The sequence below is a fragment of the Rousettus aegyptiacus genome, unplaced genomic scaffold (assembly GCF_014176215.1).
Source record: "Rousettus aegyptiacus isolate mRouAeg1 unplaced genomic scaffold, mRouAeg1.p scaffold_m13_p_3, whole genome shotgun sequence".
Taxonomy (NCBI): Eukaryota; Metazoa; Chordata; class Mammalia; order Chiroptera; family Pteropodidae; genus Rousettus; species Rousettus aegyptiacus.
In genome coordinates, this window is record NW_023416306.1 from 8,014,395 (window position 1) to 8,036,849 (window position 22,455).

Here is a 22,455-nt window from a genome sequence, read left to right on the forward strand (position 1 = left end):
ACAGACATTTTAAGCATCGACGATCAAGTACAGGTGCCCAGCGGGAGGAAGCTACTGCGCACACTGTATTACAGAAAAAAAAAATGAAAGCAAACTCACTTCCCATCGTGGGATGGGAGGAGGCAGGGAGTGAAGGAGTGGTAAATCCTCATCTTCCTAGAGAGAGTTAATAGATAACAGTGTGACATTTAAATAATTTTTAAAGCAGCTGACTAGGAATGCTAATAAAAATATGGAAGTCAGTACCAAAAGAACTAACCAAAAAGGTTAACCTAATGGCCAGTGAGAAGGGACTCAGAGATGGGCAGGGAATTCACTGGTTTTCATTATAGAATTCGTATTTATTATTTACTTGTAAAACTATATATACATGTACTTTGATAAAAGTAAAAATAGTTTTTCACATTTGTAAAAAGACAGCTTACTTTCAAATCCTAGAGCTGAGAAATACTTCTCTTTCTTTTCCTTACATGGACTTTCTCGTTTTGGAAACTTGTGACTTTCTCCTAAAAGCCACAATCCATTTCATGGTGTTGGAGGTCAGTTTTCTATGAGAACATTGTTATTAAATAGTTGCTTTTCATTATAAACATTTCAAACCTTTAAAGACCAAAATGTTATACAAGTATAACTGTTACATGGTGACTTTTGCCAGCATTTCGTCTCTGTGACCTGTATTTTCCATAGGTTAAAGTACAAGCTCTTCGCCAAGTACTCCATCCCATTCTAAGGATGACTGATGCCTCAAATGTAAATGAACACAGCTGCTTTTCCACAACGTTAGAGTCCCAAACAGCTGTCACATGTACATTTTGACATTCTTTTTTTAATTGGGACAAAAAGTAGCTTACTAAATCTACTGATCTGGTTAACTATATTGTCTAACTTCTGTGGAGAGATAGAGAAGAGGTCATAGAAAAGCCCAGTGAGCTAGAATGTAGCTGCCCCAAAAGATTTGAACTTGCCTAAAATGAAAGCCCCACGACGAGACCCTTCTTCTCAAGAACAGAAGGTCTGTAAGGGCCCGGCGGAGGCCGCCGACCACTGCCGCCTTTGCCAGTGAGCCCGAGCCTCTGCTGATGGCCACTGTGCTCTTCCAGCTGAAGGGATTGTGGAGGACCACCCGTTCATTGTCTCTCGGAAGCCAGAACCAGAGCTCTCTCCTCCTCTGCGATCCCTAGAGGATTTATCTCAGGGATGGCTGTCGTGGATCCGAGGACCACGCTTCCTCTGTTGGCATAAAGCTCACACTACCACTACCAACTGGTGGCCTTGTTCAGGTCATGCCGATACGAGGTCACAACTAGATCACAGGCTGCTGGCTGGTAGCCTTAACTTTGGACCTTATTACCTGGGTTCTGAAAACATCTCCCTGGTTCCACTCTTGTCCAGGTTACTCTTTCTAGCTCTCTGGTAAGTTTCTTAGCCTGTTCGAACTTCATTTTCCTCATCTATAAAGGAGAACATTATCGTCATAACATTATAAGAATTAAGAAGAAATCTACGTCAGACACCAAGCGCATAGCCGTTCTAATTTTATTACTCAATAAATGTTAGTTCTGCCCCTCCCTTCAGTTTCACTGTTATGAGACCCAGCCATACTTACCATTTGGTGATATAACACTTCGTTTTTTATGAGTATGACTGCTTTGAGTCATGGTTGAACAGAGACGCTGGCTGCTAAGGAACGCAGCGCACATTTATCCCACATCAGGTGCGGCCCGGAACGTGTGCATCTGTCCGCCCAGCTGCTCATCCGAGCTTTTCCAGGGGTCCGAGGCCCCTTGTCAGAGCAGCGGAGCACCAGGGAGAACATAGGTGCGCACCTGCAGGAGTGACCGAGCATTCCTCTAGAGCGCTCCGCATCTGGGCACGGACGTGCAGAAGGGTTAAAAGCTGGAGAAACTTTTGTCATAAATTTTCTCTTCAGCAAGACTTCCCAGTGAACACCTGACAGCAGAGAGGAAATGCCGATTGGCCTCAGAGTCAGCTGAAGGAGACAGGAGCTGTGGTGGAAGCTGCTGGATTTACTGTTATTAGCCAGGCAAATGGAAAGCCAGCAGGGCAGCCCAGCTCCCAGATAATAGATCTAACGAGAAGGGAAACTCCCGGAAAGGAACACGGCTGGCAGCCACAACCGCTCTACCTGCTCCGCTGCCGCTCTGCCCGCCGCGTTTTGCCTTTTTTGTTTTGTATGTTGAGCACAAAGAGAAGCGTATTTTAACATCTCGGCTTAGAAGCCATAGTCGCCTTAAAATAAAACAAGAGATGTCAGTTAGCTTCTCATCTGAGAGACTCAGAGTTCAACGTGGTGAAATGCGCAAAATTGTATCAGTATAGCAATAAATAATTGCCATTTATTGAGTATTAAGTGCTAGACTAAGTGCTCTACGTGTGTTATTATCTCATTTAATCCATAAAACAGTCTCCTGAGTTAAAAATCATCCTCCTCCTCAATTTGGAGATAAGAAAACAATGCTTAGAGCACTTACATCATTAACCAAGGTCTTAAAGCTCTGTGTAGCTGGGATTCGAACCCCATAAAAGGGTCCTGCTCATCTAGTGGAAGGTACTGAGGCAGCAGCCCAGATGGCGGTGGCTGGGAAAGGAAGCAGCCAGTCTGGGAAACTGGTAGAGACTGAGCTGTCATGGACGTCAGTAAAGGAAAGGAAGACAACAGCGTCGACGGAGGCCAAATAAGACTTGGGGACGGCTGTGGTTTTGACAGACTGGAGGGGCAGGCATGACGCGGAGGCAGGAAACGGGAAAGTATGTCCACTGAGCAGTGAGGAGACCAGTTTGGCTGGCTCGTCGAGGACATAGATGGACAAGAAATTGCGATGGACAGAAAGTCTAGAGTAGAGTAAGGAGTTGGCCGCCGGGAAAAAGTCGCGGAGGGATTTTTAAGCGTGGACATGATAACTTCTAGAGTTTGACTCCAGAGAGCAGCAGCAAGGTGAAGATTGGATGGCTGGAGGCCATGAGAGGGGTGGGGAGACCCTTACTGTGGGCCGGGTGACGAGTGATGCAAGGGAGGCCTGGGGAGTGCGCCAGGTCCACGGGACTTAATGTCCACAGCAAGGGGGAAGGATGAGTAAGAAGTGTTCCAAACTGATTGCCTTTTTCACTACGCTGACTCCGTAGAGGCCAGAATCAGGCTTCATCACCTTCGCATCTGTAGTGCCTTGTACAGTGCGTGGCACGTGGTGGGTTCCGTTAATGTTTGACGAACAACTGGGTTAATTCATCGGGAGACCCAGTGTCATGGTTGGGAACCCAGTTACAAAGAAAGAAAGCTGATCTGAGAAGGAGAGGTTAAAAAGTTTATAGTCGATCGTCCCATAAAATTAAAAGCAAAGGTGTGTGCGGAGTCCTCTCCGTTCCTGCTGTTCACTGTCTGCAGTGCGTCCTTGGCGAGCTGATGGAAGCCCCCGCGAGGCCCTGCGGTCTCGCCCAGGGCTGGCGCCCTTCCATCAGGGCCACTGGCACCTGCTCCGTGCAGAACACTCACTCCTGGCGCCTCACTGAATCTCTTCAGCAGCCTGTCGGGTACGCGGCAACTATGCCCCTCGCCGTGCGGAGGAGGAGACTGAGGCTCAGAGAGGATGCGGTTTACCCAAGCCCGTCTCAGGCATAAGCAGCTCTGAATATAAGTCTTCAGACTCCACCGCATCATAACAAAGTCCGATGATTGAAAACATTTGGCCCCGAGCTTCGTCTGCATTGACTCGGGTGAGAGTCACCGCTTTTGTGTAACTCAGAAAAGGCTGCAGACAAATGAAGTCTCCTTCGTGTTTGTTTCTTTTGTTTTTGTCCTTAGGTGCTTGTGACTAAATTCACTAATTTCACTGGCTGTCAAGGCTGTGTTAAGGAAAATGGGTTTGAACTGCTGTGGTTTTTGAGCACTGGACTGGATGTCAGAAACCTTTGCCATCACGGGAAATTCTGTCACTCCGGATTTACTATCTGTTCCCCACAGCCGAATTCCTCAGCAGTGTGATTTAGCACCCTGGCGCCCTGTCAACCAGTTTGGCATTTATTTGAATGCATTACCCCACTGGTTTCCATAAACTATTTTACAATTGTTTAAAATAAATGACTGTTTATTTCCACAAAAGCCATCTGTATTTCTTTACAGAGCAACAGATAACTGTATGTAAAATTTGGTAATGTCACACTGACTCAAGAGAAACAGATTGGATTGAAAAATTGGATGCTAAGGGACAGTGTTAAAGGCTTCCATCCTTTCTAACAAGTGATATCTGGATTTGAGGGAGGAAAAAAAATATTTCTTTCTTACAAGTCATATCAGGCCTCCTTTTTTCAAAGGGAAGTGCATTCATGGCGGGTTAGTGACAGGATATGGACTGTGAGCATTCCTCCTGGTGGAGAAGGCTCTGTCCCTTTGAACACGCTCTCCGCCTCGGACGGCATGGAGGCGGCTCCTGCCTGGTGGCTTGCAGCCTTCCCCACGCTTGGGAGTTTGGGCTTGGCCATGCCTCACCTCCTCTTGCTCTCGCGTGGAGCAGGTTGCATTTCGGACTGTGCATTGTTGCTCAGAGAGCTCTGGGAGGAAGCGCGGCGGGCCAGGTCGCGGCGCGTGAGGAAGCAGGCCCGGGCGAGGGGACCAAACTCATCGGGAGGCGGGACCGGCCCCGGCAGGGTTGGTCGTCCAGGCAGCGTCCACAGCAGCAGTATCTCAGCTTGATCCGCACTGGCGAGAACCGGGGCAGTATTCGGAGTCCCCAGACAGTGGGGCCATTTAGAATCAGATGGTGGTGGAGCTTCAGGTCTGCTTTGTAGGAAGAGGGGGTCGGGCTGGCAGCCGAGCAGACCGGGCTTCTGCTTAGCCACAGTGTACTCACTGAGCACACTCCGTGTCGTGACCGTCCCGGGGATGCGGAGAAGCGAGAGAGGCAGTGGTGTGGGTTGCGCAGTCCGGAGGCAGTGGGTCCGAAGCAGTTTTGATTTCTCAGGAAAGAACAGCGCTGGAGGAGTGCGGGCGGGGCTGGGCGATTCTGGCCGACGAGCGTGAGCAAAGGCAGGAGGACCGAAGTGGCGTAGTTTGGAGCCTGTTTCTCGATTACGGTGTCGCTAGGTGGGAGATGGGAAGGGGAAGGAATGAGACCAGCTCTAGAGGTTCTAGCTTCTGCTGGAGAACTGGAAACCACTCCTCCCCCACCCCCCAAACTTCCCCAGCCCCCCATACTCCCCCACCCCGCCCACCCCCAACAAAAAGTGCTGCTTAGGAAGCAGAAGCAGCAGCCCAGGCATAGGACTTAGTGAATCCTTGGGACAGCTCTTAAGTGGTAGGTGCTGTCATTATCCCGCTTTTCCAGATGGGAAAATGAGGCATAGAAAGGTTAGGGTACTTGCCCAGGGTCGCACAGCTGCCACACGGAGCTGCAGGCGTGGACCCCTGACCGACCGCGGAGTGGAGGCATCAGGGCTGCCGTAGAGGGAGGTCGAGCAGGCCAGATAGGGAGACGGTATGGGGTCGCCCTGTGTGTTCCACGGTCCATCTGGAATCCATGAGGAGGACCGGACGGGCACAGTCGTCCAGACGGGGGTGGGAGAGTAGCAGGTGGCCACTCTGAGCCTCAGTCCGCGGTCACAGCCTCTCTGCGAGCTGGCTCTGGACACCAGCGGCCAGCCTCAGACGCTATAGCCCTCTTCGCCTGTGCCGCCTTGCTCCTCCGAGCAGCTCTGGAAGTCTCTGTGATGCAACCCATGGCTTGACTGGACCACAGAACCCCCGAACAGGCTCTGTGCCATTTTAGGTCCTGGCTCTGCCCCTGCCGAGGTGTCTCCTCAGCTGCTGCTGAGCCCACGGCGTCTGTGAGGAGCCGGAGACGGGGCGCAGAGGCCCCAGAGGCCGCAGGCCCTAATCTGATCTAGCCGGAATCACCGCGAAAATTGTTCAACCTCATTTTTTTTAAATTGGATTTTTAATGACAAAAGTAATGCCAGTATATGCCCACTGTCAAAAATCCAAAAGATGAAAGTCTGTAGAGTAAAAAGCAAAAGCCTTCATCTTTGCTGCTACGCCCCGCCCCCCCACACCCAGAGTTAATTCTGGTTAACAGAGTGACCGAGAACAGTTTGGCTCATGTCCTTTCAGATCGTGTTGGTGTGTGTATTCAACAAATATGCACTCACACGTGTAAATGCACACATAGCTGGGTTTTACTTTATTAAACTGGAGCATACGCCATACGTTCGATTTATTTTTTAATTTAATATCGTATCATAGAAATCTTCCTGTGTCCTTCTAACTTAGCTTAATGTTTTAACAGCTACATAACATCCCACTGTACAATATATGCCATAATTGATCTAATAGTTTCCTACTGGAGAATATTTAGATTGTGTGCAATTTTTGATATTAAAGCAGTGCCGCAGATGTTTCGCTATTCGGACATCTTTGAACAGGTATCATTGTGTACTTGAAGTTATGTTTCTCAGGATAGATTCCTCTGTTGGGTCAAGGTTGTTCAATTTTAAATGCCACCTTGTTGAAGCCATTCTATTTAACAATGATTATCGAGCACCTACAAAGAGCCTTTTGCTCTGCTGGACCTCTGGGAATGCAGTTGGATTTCTAAAAAGCCTCTCCAGCCCCTCCCCACCACCCCCACCCTGGTCTTCAAAGAGCGCCCCGATGGGAGGGGGGTAGAGGCAAAACAATGATAAATAGAAATGCTTCTAATCCGGCATGCTCGGTGCAGAGAGAAGCGAGCCTCCGAGGAAGCTGGGAGGAAAGGGTTCTTGCTCGTGACAGGGATGCAGGCCGGGCCGCAGGGAGGAGGGGAGGTGCTGGGAGGTGTGCCTTCCTCTCCTCCCAGGAGCCCATCTGCGAGGCTGGGTATTCAAGAAGAAATGTGTTCTAAAGAATTATGATGCTCCTGCATTTTCTCCTACACAAAGAAGGAAATCTCAGCCGTACGCCCTTTCCTTTCCTCCTCTTGGCACTTTCTGATTGATGATTGGAAATGATGGCAATACATAAACTATTTTTCTTTTTATTTTATGACCTGGTAATAGCAGTAACATATTTCCAGTAAATGTTTTCTATCGCAATAAAAAAGTTGTAACAGGACTAGAAATGGGTATAGTTAAACCCTAAAGAAATCACACTTTCAGAACTGTGGATGGAGGCAGTAACTCTGTAAATCATTTAACTTAGAAAAAAGTCTTCTTCCTCCGGAAAAAAAAAAAAAAATCAGGGCAAGCAGCTGGTGTTCATATTAAGTGCCCATCAGGTAGGCACCTGCTGTTAGGGCTGGGGGCCCTCAATTTTGACCTCCAAAGACCAACTACCCCCACCCTCTTCTCTCCCCGTCCCCACCTAGCATCCTTTCTGAACTGATACATCACCTCAGTCTTGCAGTTTCTTTTTTTTTTCAACCCAAAGATTAAGAAGAGTATAGAACGTTCTTTGAGATCCAGCATAGCAGTGCAGTTAAGAGCATGGGCTCTGGCGTCACACACCTGGGTCCTTGTCCTGGCCTCACGCTCGCACGCGACTTAAAACCACGCCGCGTTTCCTTTCTCCCCTGCAAAATGGGAATTCCACCTCAGAGAGTTTTGTGATTCACAGGGCTAATGCACGTCAGGCACTTTGTTAAGGGCCGGGAGAGACCTCAGTGCAAGTCCCTTCTGTTTCAAAAGGGGCAACTTGATGATTCTGCTAAGTTTGCACGGCAGTATGACGACCGACATAGGCCGCGTGTTTGTTATATCCTAGGCATTGTGTCACGCACGTCTTTGCGATGACTCCATGAAGGTGGAGATCACATAACTTTGCCCAGTGTCACACAGCTTGTAAAAGAGCCAAGATTCTTATCCAGCTCTTTTTGACCCCAGAACCCACACTGTAGCCACCACACGTCCACCTTCTAGGATTAGAAACTCATCGGGAGCAAAGACGGTAAAACTCTGAGTCGTTTCATCTCACCAGACGTGGCCTCCTTTGGCGGCTGCAGACCAGGCGCCGACAGTGTCGAGAGCCTGTGCTCCAGCAGTCCCAGGCCGAGCCAAGAGGAAGCCCGTCCCTTCCCTGACTGCAGGCAGAGCAGCCTGCTCCTCGCCGGGTCCTTCTTCAGGCTTTGTTACTCTTAAGAGGATAAATGGCTGCCGCTTCTGCATGAGGTGCCCTTAATGTGCTCTAAAAATTAGGTCTTTCCCACCCTTTGTCTTTAATTTCCGATTCTAGCTGACACCTTCATTAATGGTCCAGTGCAGGCTTTCTGTCGACTAGAGGACTACCGCGTAAGAGTGGTTTTGCTGTCCTATCAATAATAGTCATAATTTCCCCAATACTCTCATCAGCCGTGAATTGAGTCTTGCAGCAAAGAAATGGAAGCCCCAGTGCAGTGGTTTGAAAGCGATTTGTCTTGTGGACGGCGTCTTATTTCAGTAAAATCAGGTCAGCCCAGCACTGCTGGGTCAGGTGTAAGCCTGGTACAAATTAGTTGGAGGAAATTGATCATTTGAACCTTAGGTTATTTTTAGCTACTGTAGCTTCGTAGGATCTTTTGTCTTTATTTACATTTGTCTTAATAAACTTAAACCGTCATTGTCAGGCAAATTAAATGTCTTCTCAGTTCCAGCCAAGCCTTTAATAAGACGAAAGACTGTTCTCTCTCCACCCCACCGTGCTGGCCTTCCCTTCAGTTTTGGGGTTTGCTACAGGTTCCCCGTCGAAACACTTAAACCCACCCCCTTCTCGTCCTCCGACCGGCCCCCTTTCTGGGGTTTGTTTATTGCACATACTGGCCCCTTGACCAGTCTGTTCTTCATTGCTATTGAAAGTTAATGGGGGCAAAATTGCATTCCCAAACATTTGAACCTGAAGTGGCCAAGGCCGAACTTGGTTGATCTCTGGTGATCGGTTCAATTTAGTTACGATTTTTTGCCATTAGGCTGGGGCTGAATGATGGTGATTTGGTTGAGGCCAAATGTCTGAAGAAAATTGGCTCCCTGATAAGGGCGCTGTTATCAGAGGGGCTACCTTCTCATTTACATTTAGATGAGTATTGATTATTTATTTACTCAGAGAAGTGAGATTCGTTTCCAATCTTATCTTTCTCGTCTCTGCTTGTCAGCAGAAAGAGAGATAGAGCTCCTGACATCAGGCCAAGATAACAGCACTTTGTAGTAAAGATAAAAGTTGGAATGGGTCTTTTTCTAGTCTTGACTGAAAGGATAAGTTTTAAAAATTAGAACTGATGGGTCGTGCTTTCAAAACCTTTCCTGAAGGTTTTGCCGTGTAACTAGGCGGGAGAATTGGTTTATTGGAACAGCCTTGGTCTTTCTTCTTTTGTAATAGGCGTTGTATTTAATTCGATTATATTCCGCTGTTTCACTGAGAGCAAATTGTGTATTGGCTCAGAGAAGAGGCTAAAGTGTGACCTTATTGTCACGTCAGCTTGTTCCTATTTTATTATTTAAATTCCAAATTGTCCGATCTGAGCCTCAGAGGGGGTATAAGCTGTGGTGGCGATCGCTTGACGATCATTCAGTGCTTATATTAAGATCACGCAGAAAATGATTATAGTCGCCTCTAGAGGAAGAGTTATAAGCGACAGTCCTGACACTGAAGGCAGACATTTCGGGATAGCTGACGTTGACCGATCCCCGCCGTGGACGACGTCAGCATGTCAGCGATGGCTGTGGCTCAGTGAGGAACTGGGGAGTCAGCCGGCCCCTGCCACAGAGCAGGCAAGGCTCGGCACGGTGTGCCCCGGATGGCGCCCCGGCCACCGGTCACCTCCGTCCCGCTGTCAACAGCGCCACCAGACGAATCCTACCAGAATACAAAGCCGATCGTGTCACTCCCTGCTCTGCTAGCGTCACGTGCGCGTAAGAGAGAGCCCAAACCTCGTCCAGCAGTCTGGGCCCAGCACCCCAGCCTCAGCCTCCCCTCGAACCCCCACCGAGCCGAGGGCTCGGCGCAGTCCTCACAGCGGCCTTCTGCGGGACGCTCTGTAACCTTCGTTTTAAAGATGAGGAAATACACAGATTAGATGACTTCCCCAGAATGTAGAGCCGACAGCATCGCTCCCCGAGAGGACGCAGACACCGGAAATTTGCCGCTCAAAACCCTCTTATTTGCTCACACGTAATCCTTTTCTGGCTACGGGAAGCTCTTGCAGATTAAAGCAGCTCTTTCAGCTGGTGAATGGAAACTAGCTGACATGAAGGTGTGTGTGTGAGAGAGACTTTACCATTTTTCCTCTGACAGGTGGTCCTCACGTTTGTTCTCATGCTCGGCAGTAGTAACGATAGGATAATTCATTCGTATCCCACCCACTTCAACCCAAAAAACATTCGGAATGCAGACATTATTATAGTAGGATAAAAAGAAAATAAAGATCCAGAGGATTAAGTGACACAGAAACGAGTGTCCAGCCGTCGTGGTCAGTCGTACATTTAGTGTCGATCTTCCCCGTGGACAAAGGAGAAAGGCGCACAGTTGGTTACAAGATTTGTGACAAACCGTCGAACACTGGTGGCTCCGAGGAAGTGCACTTCTCCTGCGTCTGAGGTCCGGAAGGAGTTTCTCCCATGAGTCTTTAGAAATCAGATGCAGAACGATCGAGGCGGTGGATGGCTTCTCTCTCCTCCGGCTTCTGCCCTGGGCTCTCCATTGGGCGTCGAGCCTCAGCGGGCCTCAGCTGTTAAGGAACTGCATCCTAAAACCTTTTACGGTTCAGTCAAGGATTAACGGGAGAGAGGAAGGGGCCAGTGTGCCGGTATGTGTGCGCGCGTCCGCCACCCAGCAGATAACTACAGATATTCTTGGAACCGTATGTGCTGAAATGTTCCCCTCGGGTTTACAAAAAATCCCATAAAAATCCTGCCTGGGTGTGCACAACTCGGACCCCGCCCCTCCCCCGCCAGAGTGCCCAGAGCAGTATTTTGTTCCTTGACCTGTCGGTGGCATGGCACTGCTGCAGGAAATGCATCATTGGAACCCCCAAGCAGATTTTGCCACGGAGCAACAGCTTTCCAGAACCTTCCTTTTGTGTCCCCCTCTGCTGCAAGGCGGAAGGCGGAGGGCGGTGGCTCCATGCGCAGCTGTGACATTTTAAAACCTCTTTCCAAAGGGTAGATGTTGCCTTGAGAACTATGTCCTGTTCAGTGTGAAAGAGCCTTTTAGATTTTCTGTAATCATTTCTTTGGCAGAAGTATATTAATAGAAACTGACCTCGCAGCTTGTCTTTTTTAAATGGTTCTGGCTGATGTTTTTTTTTTTTCTTTCCCCTCATGTCAGCTGTCTAAAAATTAAACAAGCATTTGATGGAAACTATAGCTTGATAGATAGTAGCTCCGGGTTGTCATAATCCTGATTATCATCAACAGACATTGATTAAGGACTAGTTACGGGTGAGGCATGTGGTTTATGAATAATACAGAGAGAGGAGGCCTCGGCAGTTCTGAGTGTGACTCCCAGTCCCAGTGGGACATCGAGCAAGTCATTTAGCCTCTGTAAGTCATAGTTTCTTCCTCTGCACAATGAAATTCATACTCCGTACATCCTAGGGGGGCAGAGTAAATGAGACGATCTATATAAAATGCCTGGCACAGTACCTGGCACATAGAAGGCCACGTTATGGTATGCTATGGTCTCGTAGTATTGTTGCAGTCCGCTGATGGGAATGTGAGGAAGGAGGAAGCTAACACTTAAATGATACTATTAATGTACCAGACACTCTGCTAACTGCTTTACAGCTGTTAACGCTCTGAATTCTCAGGCCTATGAGGTAGGTGCTATCATTATCGCCATTTTGTAAATAAAGAAGCAGGTTACGTAAGCTGGCCCGAAGCCATGCAGCCGGGCCTGGACCGAGGCGGTCTGGTGCCGAGTCCACGCCCTTCATCATCATGCCGTGTTGCTCCTCATCTGTACCCTGCCTCTTGCTACACAGTATGGCCCGAAGTTATCAATCTGGCTTTTTCAGGGGAAGACCTGTGTGAGATAACTCATCCAGGATTCTGACACGAATTAGGAGAGAAATTGGTATTTGTAAGAGAGAGTTTTCCATTTGGGTTTAGATCTCGAGTCACATCTGTGGTTTAGCCACCCCTGCCTTCCCCAAAGTCGAGACCCACCAGTCCTTTGCTGAGTTCAGAATTGGGTTTTCAAGCTGCTGGTCTTTAGCTTTTATGGAAGGGCAGGGAGTCCCCAGAGCAGGTATCACTCAAAATTTCAGCTGCCAACAAAACTGGGCACGTGTAGGAATATTCTCAAAGAAAGACGGGGAGAGAGATCCTGAATGGATAGGAAGGTAAGGTGGCCCTGCCTTCATAAGGACCCAGGATACAGCCATAGCATGGGATATTTAGAGTGTGCGGATTTCATTAAAATAAATTATTTCAGATCATTTTCATGTTGAATTTATAGAAACCACAAGTTAAGTGATTCAGAACCCAAATGAATCCACAAATCTACAAAAATCTATACTTATGGAATAAACTATGGCCTCTTTATAATTGGCCAGTAATTTATAGTTTGCAAGAGCAAGAAAGGTTCAAAACACATAGACTTTAGAGCCAAAGACCCTTGGTTTCATTTCTCCATTTCTGCTACCTACCTTTGTGAGCTTGGGCAAGTTACTTCACCCTGCCAACCTTCAGGGTCCCAGTGTGGCCAATGGGAATAACAGCATCTGCCTGTCAGAGTTGCTGTGAGGATTCAGGAAGGTATCAAATATAGGGTGCCTGGCATATATAATGGTCACTCAGTAAATGAGAGTCATTATCTAGGCTTCAAGGAAGAAGTCCTAAAGCTTCTTTCAAGAAATAAACTATTTTAATAGAAATATCTGCAAGACCTAAGAGGCAAAGTAAATCTTGAATGATGGCATTTTTGGCTTTCACAGTGGTACAGGGACTTGTGTTTGGGGATATGGGACTCTTCCTAGTACTCCGTGCCTGTCCTGGCTTCCCTCACGTTTCCCCAGCAGCTACAGTGACTGGAAGGAAAAAGTGTGCGAAGGAGACCAGCCAGAAGCACACCCTAATGACCCCAGGCGTTGGCGCCCAGCGAGCAGGAAAGAGGCGGCTTACTCACAGCCCAGCTGTCAGGCAGGCAGGCAGCGCGAGAAGCCCAGCATCCTGCTCTCAGAGTCAGGCTGCAGGATTACTCAAGATGAAAGTATTGATCTATGTAAACAGGTTATGTCTGGTTTTGATTAAATTATTGCATGTGCAAGACCCACTGGAGATGCTGCAATGCGTGGTGATTATAGTATCCTCAAAAATGGCATAGTAAGATATCAGAGGGCTTATAAGTTTATAAGATGTATCTTAAATTATAAAAGTAACCTTTATTTATTACAGGAAATGTGAAAAATACAAAATAACACGAAGGAAAAATAAAAACACTCATTATCCCACTATGCAGTAAAACTACCATTCACATTTTGTAAATAACCTTCCAGTCTCTCCCCACCCACCCTGTGACTTTACTTGTATTTTTTCATAATTGCAATCATCTTTCACATTAAGTGTTAAAATTTTCTGTTTTCATAAAATAGTGTATTGTAAACATGTTTTATAAAAGTAAAATATTTTTGCAACATCACTTTGAATATCTTCATGGTAATTCACAATATTTTGTTAGACCTAGGCTGTTCCCAAATTTTGGCTCTCAAAAAAAAAAAATGAATTATTGTAGCTAAACTTGGTACCCAGATTTCACTGTAGATGCAAAGGCGCGGATGTTGGTATCTTACACACGATGTCGCTGGGTGTTATTGGTGGGGTGGCGGGGCAGTCAGAGATCGTCTGACAGGCCAGTGTCTTAGAAAGCAGCCCTCCAGGTTCAGGGGTGATTGCTTTCCCTCCAGGGGTCTGAAGATGCCCACAGCTGCGGAAGGTAGTTGTAAGGAGGGCGAAGAGAGGAAAGGAGGGAACGTAGGAGGCTCTCACCAGCTCAGTTTTCTTGAAATTGAGCGAGGCATGATTTTTCTGTGATCGCATCCACCAGTGAATGTGTAACATGCAACAATCAGCAGCAAACATGCCCCATAATTGATAAACGTCACTGACAGGTGACAGCAGAAACTAAGAATTACCTGTATTTCCCATACCTTTGTTTGCTTAATATTTTTGAAGTTAAATTTAACCATGTATAATGATGAACTACAATGCCTTCTTGACCCGAATACGGTATATTAGAGCTTATAAGAATTGTGTGGGTTTCTGAGCATGTATTTGGCTTAAATACGTAGTTGTGTGTTTCGAGCATTGTTTACTTGGTAAAGGTTTAAAAGCTATAAATATCGTTAAAAGGCCTGGACGTATGTAAGAACTCTGAGAACTGGCAGAAGCGATAATGAAAATACCAGTTAGAGAAAAGATCAAATATGTACCACGAAACTACAGCGCTACAGATGTTAAACCCAGAATACGGGAGAGGAGAAGGACTCGAGATGCGTGAAGTGCCTCGCACTGACGACGGGGAAGTACTGGATGTCAGCTGACGCCGGCTTACGAACATATCTAAAAATACACATCCCGCCTGGGAGCCCCGCGAGGCCCCCGATGCTTCCCTCAGCTCCCTCACACCTCTGCCTGTCTGACCAAACACGCCTTTCGTAGTCAAAATAATAAGACAGTTTCTTACACCTCTAATCTTTTCAATAACCATTAACAACAGGAGCAGTCTTTTGAATCTGATCATTGGACCCAGTAGGTGTTATCTGAGAACAAGATTGTCATTTGGCTTGACAAAGAAATACATGAATGAACGTCTAAAATGCCCCAGTGTTTTATTAAGACGCGCCGGAACCCCGTGTGGTACGGGATAGCCAGGCTTCCTGCCTTGCAGGATTATTGAACCTGTGTCTTTGTCAACGAAACCATGAATCAGCACCCACTGTCCTTCTGTCACTGTGACCCAGAAACCTGAGATTCTCCAGATTTTTCAAATTTTTTAAAATATTTTGGCCGTCATCATATTAGAGTTCTAAACATACTTTATTCCTGCTTATACCTGATTATTCATTATTATATGGTTATTAATAATGGGTACTTATTTTCTTAGAGACTGTCATCTCTGTTCACAGTAATCCTTAAGGTTAGAAATATCCTCACATTCCTAATTAGGAAGCAGGCTCAGAAAAGGGTGCGTTACCTGCTCGTGTCTGACAAGCTGTGTGGCCACAATGGGATCCACATCAGTCTGACTCAGAAGCTGTCTACCTCTCACCTTGTTGCGGGGGAAATGAGCAAAAACAGACCTGATAATAGAGCGCACAAGCATGTGAAACCTTGCGGGGAAAACCCCCCAAACTCTTCCATCTCGGATAGCCAGGCCCTTGAGACAGCTTCAGCGTTTTCCTGTGTTTTAACAGCTTTTCGCCAGTAAGTGGTGGTTTCGCAATGTTAAGTTCACTGTTTCAGCCTTCCTCCCTCCCTCCTGCCCCTTTGATCTTCCAGGCCCTCAGTACCGCCTGGAGAAGCAGAGCGAGCCCAATGTCGCCGTGGACCTGGAGAGCACTTTGGAGAGCCAGAGCGCCTGGGAGTTCTGCCTGGTTCGCGAGAACAGTACGTTGGCCACCTCGCTCCGTGCCCGCCTTGTCCGTCACAGGCATGCTTAGACGTCGTGTGTCTGGGAGCACTGGGCTGGCTTCCCGGGGCAGATTTGAAGTTTTCCAAGGCAGACCTCAGCCTTCGTGCCAAAAGCATATCCCAAAGTGAAATGATTGATTTCGTGCTTTTTAGTAGAGAGTCTGAGTCTGCATCCTGTTTAGCTCTCTGTGATTAATATTTTTCTGTTAAACTGTATCTTCTTAAGCTAGGAACAGTCCTGGAAACAGCTTAGAAAAATGAGGCAAAGGCTGTTCTGTATATAAAGCAACTGGCCCTGGTCAGTATCACTATCTCACTATACAGACATCAAATCGTAGAAAATTCTGATCGTTTGCGTACTCTTGGCAGGAGTCAGTGTGGTGGTTCCTAGTGCTGTGTTGTAAGCGTCTTTAAAAGTTCAGTTAATGTCTCTCTTTACCGTATCCGAGTGGTGGACCTTGGCCATCCTCTCCTCTGCACTCCCATTGACTTAAGGGGCAAGTGGCATGTGAACACAGGTCATAGTGGTCTTTTACACAGGCTCTTTCTTCTGCATGGAACACTGTTTCCCCCACTCTCGTTCATTGTTTCTCATCCTTTGTCTCAGTTTAAACATCACATTTTCAAAGAGGCCGCCCGTGATCGCTGAACCCCCTCACCTACACCTGATCCATCCCTCACTTGAATTTATTACATCATAAAGCATCCTACCTTTTATTCATTGCATATATTTCTGTTGATAGTTATATATTTTTCTGAGTGATCATTCGATGTCTGTTTCTCCCACTAGATTGTCAGGGCTGTGTGGGTGTCCCTGATCCATACCAGCTTGCCCTCCATTAATTCAACAAATATTTACTCATCACACACTGTAAGCCGTGTACTGCAAGGGCTAAGTAATGCAGATTAAATGAGTGAATGAATGACAGTTTTTTAGTCACACCACTGACTCCATGCTGCTACTCTTGAACCGGGATCCCTCACAGCCTCGTCTGGGGATGCATGCTCAGAGTCCACCAAGAAAGCGAAATGTGCTTTTCGCATTTATCAACAAATTCTCAAAGGCAGAAGGTTGGTGCCGTCACAGTCTGCAACCAGTTATAGTTTATATAAATACACAAAATCATTTGGATTCTCGAATGGCCCAAAAAATTTGAATAAGTAGTAAACATTTATAATAATATTTATTCCTATCAACAGTCTAAGATACAAACATTTTAAAGCAACAATGTAATACTTTTCACCTATAAAACAAGCCAGGTATTTCAAAAAGAGTCCTTCCTCATTCCTGAGCAGAACACAGGGAAATAGACACGTTCAAGCAGTAGTTGACTGTGGTGTAAGTTAATAATAATATGGCTGGAAGTATCAAGAGACCTAAAATACAACAAAGATCTGTATGTAATGCTAGTCATTAAATACTTATAATATCTGTGTAATACTCCTATATTGGGAAACTATGCAGGGCAAATTAAGTAATTTGAACAAATTCTCCCACTGAAGGTAACTTTAAAAGCTGATTAAAATATACAAATCATTCTTCTAAAGTCACCAGAGAGCACAAGATAGAAAATAATTAATAGCCAGTATCTGGGAGAAAATTGAACTAAAAGAACTGAGACCAGCACCTAGGGCCAGTTTTTGTCCGGATGTCATTTGTATTTGAAGGCTGCAATATTTAAAGGAAATTTAACAGCCTCTTAATGCACATTTTATAAAAGAAGAAAAGCCAAAAAGTAATAAGCTAAGCATTCAGCTCAAAAACTTAGAAAAGAAATATAAAGAAACATAAAGAGAATAATAGGAAGGAAGCAATAAAGATAAAAGCAGACATTAATGAAATAGAAGATTTAGGGACTTCAAAACCAAACGTTGGTTCTTAGAAAAGTCTAACAACCAACTTGCTAAACCTCTAATGAAGTGAATCAAAAGCATGGAAGAGAAACAAATAACAGAAACACAAAGAGTAACAGGAATAAAAATGAACCTGCAGTCATTAAACAGATAACACAAGGTCGTTTTGAAAAACTCCATACTAAAACTTTTGAAAATGTACATGAAAGGGGGAAAAAATCCTAGAAAAAAATGATTTGCCAAAATTGACACAAGAAGAAATAGAAAACTTGAATATTCCCATAACTATTTTGAAAAACTGAGTTCATGATTAAAAACCTTCCCACAAAGAAAACGCAGGCCCAGGCAACTTCTCTGGCTAGTTCTACCAAATCCTTAAGGAAGAAACCACTCCAATCTTGTATCAGCTGTTCCAAAGAATAAAAGAAGTAGTTACACTCTCCAGTTCGTTGTAAGGGGCTGTCGTAATCTTGTTACCAAACCCTAATAAAGACCGTACAAGACAGAAATTTTTCAAACCAATCTTAGGTACAAATATCCTAAACAAAATTTTAACAAACTGAATTCAACATTATAATAAAAGAATGAAGCAACCCAAGTTGATTTTATTCTAGGAGTACAAGGTTAGTTTATTTAAAATTAAAAAAGTCTCAATGTAATTTGCCACAATAACAGATTAAAAGGAGAACAGTCGTCTCAGGAAGTGTCGAATGCCCTTCAGCCATTATTAGTTGTGTTAACTGAGTTTTTATTAGGAAAGAAAGGGCTTTGATATAATATTAAAAGAGAAAATTTTCAAAGATACAAAATAACACATCTAGACTAATATCAACTATGTAATATCAAAACAAACCAAAAGAATAGAAGAAAAATTGGAAGGAAAATGCCAAAATATTAATAGTAGTCATCTCTGGCAAGATTCTGAATAATTTTTTGTCCCCTTTATACTTGCACTTTCTAGAGCTTCTAAAATGAGCATGCATGACTTTCTAAGGAGAAAAAGCAAAAAAAAAAAAAGCAATAAAAGCAAGTTCACATACGTAAAGATTACATAATGAGAGTACTTCTTACGATGCTCAGGATCTCAGACCATTTTTAGTACCATCCCGTGGCTCACCAAAGGAAGAATTAGAACGACACACCCCTTTGTAACTTGCTTATCTAATTTTTTTTAACCTAAGGAAAGTGGGTAATCTCTCCCTCCCTGTTATTTTCTTTCACTCTTTACAGAATCTCATCTTTTAAGCACAGTAGGGGAACTAATTCACATAATAGGAACTCTGTAGTGGATTCTGTTACAGAATGTTGGCCCCTTGTTATATGAATAAGATAAAATGTTGTTTATTAGCACCTTGACAAATATTTTGGCTATGTAACACTTATTCATGTAAAAGAATTTTTCAGATAAAAAATTATAGTGAGAACTTAGCCCCTCTTCTCTCCCCTAATTTCCCTCCCAGAGCAATAGTTGTTGCCAGTATCTTCAGCATCTTTCCATGATCTGTGCGTATGCGAGAGGATTCTCTGTATTTATGTGAATACATACACACACACACACATACATACACACGCACGCACGCACGCACACGCTGTCAGCCCTCTCTATCCCCGGGTTTGGGTTTAGCATCTGCGGATTCAACCAACTGTGGTTTGAAAATACTCAGAAAAAATATTACGTTGTTGCTGACGTGTACTATGCAGTTAGGCGCACAAGGGTCGCACCTGTGCGGAATATGTACAGACTTTTTCTTATCATTATTCCCTAAGCAATAGTATAAGAACTGTTAACATAGAACTGTAAACATAACTATTAACATAGTAAGTTATATTAACATATAACTTACATTTTATTAGGTATTGTAAATAATCTAGGGATGATTTAACGTATACAGGAGGATGTTTGAAGGTTATAAGCAAACACTACACCGTTTTATGTAAGGAACTTGAGCATCTGCGAATTTGGGTATCCACTAAGGGTCCTAGAGTTAATCCCACACAGGTACTGAGAGATGACTGTACAATATACACACACATTTGTATTTTCTTCCTTTTTAAAACCAAATGACAGCAGACTGTCATCACTGTTCTACGTTTTTCTTGTATCCTTTTCACAATATGTTGTAGAGGTTATTTCACATTAATCCAGATGTTATTCACATATAAATTCACCTTTCTTTTTTAACTGCTGCACAGTATACTGTGATTTCAGATTTGTTTTCAAGAAGAGGCCTAACTTTCTTATGCCAGGAAAGAGAAGCTGTGAGGATTGGTGGATAAAGCTTTGAAACCTAGGCACGAACAGGTCTTAAATAGCTTGTGAGATGTCTGTGAGCCTCAGCGGCACCATCCGAAAGGATTCACAAGAAATTCCAGCTCTTCCACTGGGTCAAAATCACTGTTTTAGTAAAAAAAAGAAAAGAAAAAAAAAGCCTTTACCAGCACTTACACAGGGCGCAAAGGTAGTCAGTGGTTTGGAACCAATGGAATGTTATAGCTAGTCTTTGTAAAATGGAAGTAAATTATAAAAACTTTATTATTTCTGTAGAAAAGGTTTTTAAAAAATTTTTTTTAGTTTTAAATAGAAATTCCAATCAAGAACCAAGTATTGTTGTCAAGTAACTACCTATTTAGTTGGACACAAAGAAAAATATTTCAAAATGGAATTTTTTTTTCTTTTTACTACTGATGGTATATTTGATCAAGTGAATATGGCCTAAGATCATTTTAGAAGTGAACTAAATTAAAAGCTTCTGTTATGCAATGTTTAAGAGAATATGCTGTCAAGCCGGACTGCCTCGGTTCACGTTCTGGCCCTGCCCCTTACCGTCTGTGTGACCTTAGACCATCTCACTGAACTCCTCTTATGTAGTTTATCTGCCCTCATCAGGTCGATAGGAGGATTCAGTGAGTTTTAATAATCATGAAGCTCTGAGAACAGTGCCTGGCATGTAATAAACAATAAATGTTCACCGTAATTAATAAATACTGAACGAGCAGCATTCCGTGGCCGACCGAGCAGCTGGGCCATGGTTGTGAAGGTCTAGAATCAGAGCTGCCGGGGCCTCGAGGAGGTGAGTGATGGGAGGAGGAGGGGAGCGGGAGGTATGGGGCAAGGCTGGAAGTCGATGTCTCAGGAGTGAGGACTTAGAAGCAGGCCGCTTCTCAGCAAACGTCCCAGAAGAGGTGGACGCCTTGTGAGTGAAACCATTTGAGAAGACAGCCATAAGAGTGAATATGGCCTTTCAGTTTTTCTTCTGAGAAGAGATGAGGCATAACATTTTGTATCAATGACATCAAAATATGTTTTTTTTTTAATTTTTTATTCAGGCCTTCTGTTGTAAGGCATTGTGCTAGACGCTTTGAAAATATACTCTGTAGGGATTTTCACAACTACCCTATAAGATATTTTCCTAACTGGAGAGAGAAGTATAACTTGCCCAGAGTTAGCCAGACAATAAATAATAGAACTAGAATTTTAAGTCAACTCTCTGATTCCAAAGCCCACCTGAGATGGTTGAAACAACAACTTAAATTTTCAGTCCTGAGAATGACGATGACAATCGTCTTTATATACTATGAGCGTGAAGCTTGCAAATGAAGCCGACATGTCGAGAGTTTCTGCCTAGGGCCTGAGAGCTAACATTTGTGCTTGGATCTTGGCCTCAATAAGAAAATGACAAGCCAAAGTCCTTGAGCTTTCCAGTGTGGATTCTTGTCTGATAATCTCCCACATCCTTCAGCCAACTGTCTGCTAGAACCTGGAACGGGCCCAGAAGGAAGCATGAGTGCATTATGGAGAGGATGTAACGTCAGAAGACTACCGTTCTTGTCCAGGCGTCTGTGCAAATCCTGGCTCCAAACTGAGCCTCAACTGCCTTTTCTGCCAAATGTTGCCTGTGACCTTTTCTCTTCCCCACTGATCATATGTGAGGAACCCATCCAGGTCCTTAGAAGAAGGATGCAGCATGAACCAGCTTCTTCTTTCCACAGCTTTGAGAGAGAAACTTGGGAATTTCCCATCATCGGGGCTAAAAGAGACCCCAAATTACCCTGGCTTTATGGGGTACCAACAAAGTGTCAGACACTGTGTCTTTCCCCGTTTTACCACTCACTGGTCCATCCTTAAGTAGTTCAGTACAGCGCTTAAAAGCCCAGTCTGTGGAATCAGGTAGACCTTGAGCAAACCTCTGCCGTCTATGACGTGGGACAGATTATATTACCGCTCTAAGCCTTAGTCCAAATGGAGGTGGTTGAATCTATTTAGTTTGTTTATTTTGTTCTAGGTTTAAATGAGATGCAAACGCTCTCATTATAATAACCTTATAGGCCGGTGTGGCCATAATCTTTATTTTATAGAAGAAGAAAGAGAGGCTTTGAGGGGTGACTTGCTCATGATGATGTGAATAAGAATTAGGGGCCCAGAAAACCACGTCTTCTGTCCATTAAGTCTAGTGAAACAGCTGAATCTAATTATTTTATTTCCTAAATAGAAGTTGCTATAGAAAAAGGTTTTAGTTCTTTAAACATCAACTCAACCTCCTCTGATCTCCTTTCCTTTTCTAGGAGACCTTCCATTATTTCAGTACCTTATTGAATTCTTAATCTTTTTAACCTGGATCTGTACCGAGGTAGGGCCTCAGCTCAAGGGCAAGTGGCAGGGAAGAGTATCTCTGGGTCTCAGTCTGTGAGAGCCTTCTTCTACCTCATTTAGTTTCCTCTTAAAGACCCAGAAGAGGAGGCATCTCTCTCCTCCTAGAAGCCTGCCCGGGCCATGTGGCTGCTGCCCCTTGAGCTCAGGCAGAGTGCCTCTCTGTCCCCTTTCAGATCACTGATTCCGCTGGGTGGATCTGTCCAATCCCACCCTGGACTGTCACCACCACCCCCGGCCCAGGGCAGGAACCAAGTCTGAGTTCCCTCTGCAGCTGGTGCCTGTGGCCAGGTGTGGTTCATTCTCCCAGATGGAGCGAGTGTCCTGAGTCCCTGGCCTGACCAGGCTTCTCACTAGGGCTGCAGGGGCAA

General features: G+C 44.9%; 1 protein-coding gene across 14 annotated transcripts in view; it reads left to right on the plus strand.

Moving 5' to 3' along the window:
* The window catches only part of MAPKAP1 (MAPK associated protein 1), a 200,927-nt gene that overhangs the window by 129,770 nt on the left and 48,702 nt on the right, over positions 1 to 22,455 (plus strand). For 9 of the 14 annotated variants that reach the window (XM_036217747.1, XM_036217752.1, XM_016137374.2 and 6 more), the window contains one exon: positions 15,451 to 15,558. The exons of 3 other annotated variants lie outside the window; for them this stretch is intronic. In XM_036217747.1, coding sequence (XP_036073640.1) covers positions 15,451 to 15,558 — 108 coding nt within the window. Of the gene's footprint in view, positions 1 to 1,930; positions 2,384 to 15,450; positions 15,559 to 22,455 lie in introns of those variants that run through there. 2 more of the 14 variants (XM_036217751.1, XM_016137377.2) reach the window with 2 other exon arrangements.